This window comes from Coregonus clupeaformis, chromosome 16 (genome assembly GCF_020615455.1).
Source record: "Coregonus clupeaformis isolate EN_2021a chromosome 16, ASM2061545v1, whole genome shotgun sequence".
In the NCBI taxonomy this organism is placed as follows: Eukaryota; Metazoa; Chordata; class Actinopteri; order Salmoniformes; family Salmonidae; genus Coregonus; species Coregonus clupeaformis.
Window position 1 is genome coordinate 16,349,040 of NC_059207.1, and position 6,000 is coordinate 16,355,039.

The 6,000-nt window shown below is 41.7% G+C and overlaps 1 protein-coding gene across 4 annotated transcripts in view; it reads left to right on the top strand.

Annotated features, from left to right (window-relative positions):
• LOC121584508 (rap guanine nucleotide exchange factor 1) overlaps positions 1-6,000 on the top strand; it is a 47,462-nt gene that overhangs the window by 26,461 nt on the left and 15,001 nt on the right. For 2 of the 4 annotated variants that reach the window (XM_041900416.2, XM_041900418.2), the window contains 3 exons: positions 2,242-2,403; positions 3,590-3,730; positions 4,137-4,229. The exons of 1 other annotated variant lie outside the window; for it this stretch is intronic. In XM_041900416.2, the coding sequence (XP_041756350.2) occupies positions 2,242-2,403; positions 3,590-3,730; positions 4,137-4,229 (396 nt within the window). The remainder of the gene's footprint in view (positions 1-2,241; positions 2,404-3,589; positions 3,731-4,136; positions 4,230-6,000) is intronic. One more of the 4 variants, XM_045225621.1, reaches the window with a different exon arrangement.

A 6,000-nucleotide genomic window follows, 5' to 3' on the forward strand; every position in this document is an offset into this window, starting at 1 on the left:
AAGCTCTCCTTGAAGTTCTTGATGATCCGATAAATGGTTGATTTAGGTGCAATCTTACTAGCAGCAATATCCTTGCCTGTGAAGCCCTTTTTGTTCAAAGTAATGATGACGGCACGTGTTTCCTTGCAGGTAACCATGGTTAACAGAGGAAGAACAGTGATTTCAAGCACCACCCTCCTTTTAAAGCTTCCAGTCTGTTATTCTAACTCAATCAGCATGACGGAGTGATCTCCAGCCTTGTCCTCGTCAACACTCACCTGTGTTAACGAGAGAATCACTGACATGATGTCAGCTGGTCCTTTTGTGGCAGGGCTGAAATGCAGTGGAAATGTTTTTGGGGGATTAAGTTCATTTTCATGGCAAAGAGGGACTTTGCAATTAATTGCAATTCATCTGATCACTCTTCATAACATTCTGGAGTATATGCAAATTGCCATCATAAAAACTGAGGCAGCAGACTTTGTGAAAATTTATATTTGTGTCATTCTCAAAACTTTTGACCACGACTGTACTTTCTGATTGCCAGAATTAATACACTTCTACCTGAGCAGAAAGTCCACCTACTTCTGGTACAAAGCTGATACAGTAGCTAGTTATTTCCATTTAGGCCAGTCATGTGCTTTGCACTGTATGTAGGCATAGTTCAATGTGGTCTCTGGGCAATTCATATTATTCTGTACATAAATCTGTAACACTATTTAGTATGATATATTACGTTAGGTTGCATTATGAATGGAATAGCGATCATAAAATATCATATGAATTATAGGACGTATCAAGCGTCTTAGCTGGTCTTACAATAGCATACGAATTTAATGATGTACCTTATAATATGTCTTGGAGCACGTATAGTATTATACTATTTCTCTGAGACCAGGTTGCTTGTTGCGCCTTAACAATAAAGGAGAATTATGGGGAGAATGTATGTAGGCGTTTAGGGGAACTAACAACAAAGGTTAGGATAATTTATGTAAAACCTTAGGTGAAATGGGTTAAAGGGAAACTCCACTCCAAAATTATATTTTAGTATTTTTTCCTTTAGTCCACTGTTGATACATGCCATCTTCATGCGCTAGTCGGAACTAGGAAACTCTGACATTTCCGACATGGTAACTGGTTGTAGTTATACACGTGCCACGTTCAACAAATCAGCAAGTCGGAAATGTCTGAGTTCCGACTAGGATGTGAAGTAGTTTCCAGCATTGTCACTGGCCACATCATCATGATGATGCGTTTTGCATCATAAGATGCATTTAAAAAAAAAAAATGCATCACCATGATGATGTGGCCGGTGACACTTTGCTTCTTGAAAGTCCAATATCTTAAAAACTTGACTGCTGGCATGCAGAACATTTTGGGACTGTATCAACAGTGGACTAATGAATAAAATACCAAAATACTTTTGAGTGGAATTTCCCTTAAGTTTTGAATAAGGGTTAGCTAAAATGCTACAGTTGTCCCCGTCGCGACTCGAACACGCACGCAACCTTTGGATTGCTAGATGGTCACGAATTACGTCCACCCATCCTCCCCAACCAACTTCCCTACTTTTGTTTCCGTCTAAAGTAACTAGACCATTAGTAGGTATCGTACATCTTGGAGCTGCTCAGAAATACGTAGTATGTTTCATATGGCTCTGAGGCCAGGCTGCATAGCTTGTTGCACGGCAACAGTAGTTCTTTGGTAGTATATACAGTACAATACATTGTGTGGTCGATAAATCTTAATTTGGGTGTAGCTCTCTCTGGTACAGCTTGTGTTGTTGCTCACTGTCGGCTACATGTGGTCTCGGGTCTGACATTTCCATTCCCTCCCTACTCACTGCAATTGCCATGACTGAGATAGAGAACGTTCTCTATGGCTTTTCACCTTTTGTCATGATATTAAGTGTTTACATTTGCATTTGATTTACTGTCCAATCTCTTCAGAGTTTTTTTTGCTTCAGTTTCCATTGCACTCATCATATCTCATTCTTTTTTCTTTCTGGAAAGCCCACCCTCCATCAGAGCGATTCATAACACAGAGGTAACAGTAGAACATTAGAAAGGCTTGGTGTGTCTCTATGTTAATGCTTTGTCTGCCGTAGCATTCTTTTAGTCCATCAAGCCTATTGTTTTCTGCTTCTTCTAGTTTGGGCTTAACTATCTGCGTAGACTAACTAACATCTCCCACTGCACTTTCTCTCTGCTCCTCTCTCTCTACTTTCTTCTTCCCTCACGCTCTCCTTTTCCCCCCTTCCAGGCCTCCCACTCTGCCTCTTCCTCCTCCTCGTCCTCGTCCTCTCTCTCCTGCCACCTTCAGCAGTCGCAGGCTGCGGTGGTGGAGGAGGAGACGGGGGCTGCTCTCAGCATGTCAGTCTCTAACTCCTTCCTGAGCCGCCAGGCCTCCCTGACCACCCCCATGGTGAGTGCCTGTCTGATTCTCTGCTTTTCTCACTCTCTACAGCAGACTTGGCTTTAAATATTATTTGTTTTCTTTCTAAAACGTTTTATTTAACCTGGAAAGTTGGGGGCAAAATGCAGTGCTAAATCAAATAAAAGTAAAATTTTAATTGAGCTTTTCATTAAGCCTGTCTGGCATAGAGATGAGACTATGTTGACTTAATCTGTATCTACAGTATGCTGCCTGGAGAGCCAGATGGGTGTTTTGCACTTTGGGGACTATTTCATTGGTCCCACCGTGTCAGGCAAGCTCGATCAAGTGCATCGGAAGTATTTGAAAAGAAAACCAATACTAGTTGAACCCTTGACTATGCTTCTGCTTTAGAAGTAATGACACCAATACAAAAAGTTATTTTATTAGCCATTGTAGACGTGTTCAGCTACTGATAATGGAGTATATTGGGCAAAAAACACACACACTGGCAAACACACTTTCATTCTTCACTCTCTGCCTGACCCCTTAATGTTTACACACTCCAAATGACAATCTCTGTCAGAGAGAAAGCATGCCGTTGAAAATGTGTGTTTTCGTCCAGAGTTTGTGAAATGTGTTATTTGAATCAGCGGATGTCATTCCTTTAAAACTGGGGCTTGAACACAATCCAGAACCATTATGATACAACCGTATCAAATTAATGTTCAGCATTCTTCTTTGTCTAATCTTTCTAGTTTTGGAGCAATGATGAGGACAATTGACTTGTTCTAGCTGAAGAACCATTGATCCTTGTTGCACCATTTTGACTTGGTTTCAATTAAACCCAAATGCATGGCATATTCAACAGATCTGTTACAAGTTACAACAAGCACATTTTGTGAATATGTAATTTTGAAGAGACTGAGTTGGATTAGGAATTCTAGTCACTACCTGACCAGTCAGATACAGACAATATAGCCTACAGTCATATTGTTCTCTGATGGCAAGTATGCCAATGCTTCTCTCTCAATTCTTTTTTTCTCTCTCAATTCTTTGCCCTTGTAGATCTCTCAAGTAGCTCTTTCTCCTTCCTTCTCTTTTCTCACCCTTGCTCTCTCAGCATAAGACAGTTCTCCGGTCCTATTCTCAGGACTTTGCGCCTCTCTGTCAATCTTCCATTACATATCTTCTCTCATCTGTCTCTTCCCACTCTCCAATTGTCCACCAATCACAGAGCATGGACCTAGCGGCCCCGGGCAGTGGCAGCCCTGACCCTGTGCTGGTGGCCAACGGCTCGCTGGACAGCTCTGGTGGCTCTCTTGCCATCTGTCTTCCCACTGACTCTTCTTTCTCTGACACTCGTCAAACCTCTTTGGTGAGCCCTAGCTGTGTGTCGTGACAAGCGTTAGGCACTGTGCGAAAATAAAATGGGATTGCGTTTGATGGTGGGGAGGGGGGGTGTTTGCTATTGAAGAAGAGCACAGATCTGGAGTAGGGTATAAACATTGTTAGCAAAGGGCTGTTTCAATGTGGGGAACGTGATGTTCTTATCCTTGAAAAAAGGCCAAACCCTAGGTAAAAAAAAACAAGTCTGTAGCCCTGTGTATGCTGTGGTGATTGGAACAATTGGATTTTAGTCGTTTCATTTGAGATGAAATAGGTACTTGTTTGTTTTGTCCAGCTAGTTTCGAGAAGTTTTCGGAGTATACAAAAAAAGGAACCACATTTATTGCTTTTTCCTAGCATCTGTCATTCTCTTTGCTGTCCTCTTTCCCCCGTAGAGCGAAAGCGCTAACAAGGAAGGTGGGGAGGGAGAGTATGTCAATCTGTACTCATCCAGCCAAGCCAACGGAGACGGGCCGCTCTCCCGCCGAGTAAGTAGCCTTAGCAGAGAGGCGGCATGGGAGCGAGGAGAGAGCGGAGAGCACGGTGTGCTTTCACAGACACAGTGTACCATGACTGACAACAGACCTCACTAAGTAACCACATTTGAACGTGACCTGACTTCTCAGGGTTCACTGTGTCTCTTCGACCGCTTGGCATGCCCTGCTTCGCTAACTGCCTGTACATTACCATGGGTTCTCTTCCTTTCCCCAAATCCCTCCTACCACTGGACTGTCCCCATTCCCTACTATATGGGCCTATGTGTAGTTCTAGCTCAAAGGACATCAGTCACTCCGCTGTCATTGTCTCAAGGGGGGTTTGTCTCCAAGTGACAGTGAGACATTTTCTATCATGTTCACATACTTGGCCCGTTAAGGTGGTTGTCCACGACCGTTGGCTCAGGTCTGGATCGTAGCAACTAATTACAACAGGATTCATGAATGGCTCTGCGTTAAGTCTGTGTATTTAACATCTTCCATCAGGCCTTTCATCAGGAAGGATAACCCAATAAAACGACTAATCACCCAGCTTATTTCGTCAGTCTTTCTCGCTCTAAGTTCTCCCCATTCCCCACGTTTTTAGCTTTTTTCTGGCCTGTCTTCTGGGATGGAGATGGGTATACAATGCCTTCAGAAAGTATTCACACTTCTTGACTTTTTCCACATTTTGTTGTGTTACAGCCTGAATTTAAAAAGGATTACATTGAGATTTTGTGTCACTGGCCTACACACTACCCCATAATGTCAAAGTGGAATTACATGTTTTAAACATGTTTACAAATTCAAAAATGAAAAGCTGAAATGTCTTAAGTCAACAGGTATTCAACCCCTTTTCTTATGGCAAGCATAAATAAGTTCAGGAGTAAAAATGTGCTTAACAAGTCACATAATAAGTTGCATGTATGTGTATATAATAGTGTTTAACATTCGAATGACTACCTCATCTCTGTACCCCACACATACAATTATCTCAAAGGTCCGTCAGGGCCAAATCTACACTGGAGTTGCTAACCAAGATGACATCGAATGTTCCTAAGGGGCCTAGTTCTAGTTTTGACTTAAATCAGCTTGGAAATCTATGGCAAGACTTGAAAATGGCTGTCTAGCAATGATCAACAACCAACTTGACAGAGCTTGAAGAATTTTTAAAAATGTGCAAATATTGTACAATCCAGGTATGCAAGCTCTTAGAGATTTACCCAGAAAGAATGATTCTAACATGTAACTCAGGGGGTTTGAATACTTATCTAATCAAGATATATTTGTGTTTTATTTTCTATAATTATTTTACAGATGTTAGAATTTTTCTTCCACTTTGACATTAGAGTATTTTGTGTAGATTGTTGACAGAAAATTACAATTAAATCAATTTTAATCCCACTTTGTAACACAACCAAATGTAGAAAAAGTAAAGGGTTGTGAATACTTTCTGAAGGCATTATATATTAAGTGTGTTGTATATTTAGTGTTGCACTTGCACTAGAGAAGTGAGGCTAGAGTTATGCATGTATCCATACCACAGGAGATTGGTGGCACCTTAATTGGGGAGGACTGGCTCGGGGTAATGACTGGAGCGGAATAGGTGGAATGATATCAGATACATCAAACACATGGTTTCCATTATGAGCCGTCCTCCCCTCAGCAGCCTCCACTGATCCATACAGCGTGTGATATTAATGGTGTGTGTGAACGCTACCATTGTCCATTTTCCTCAAAGCTGACGGAACAACTCACTGAATACTAAGTTGAAACCTCCATGTGC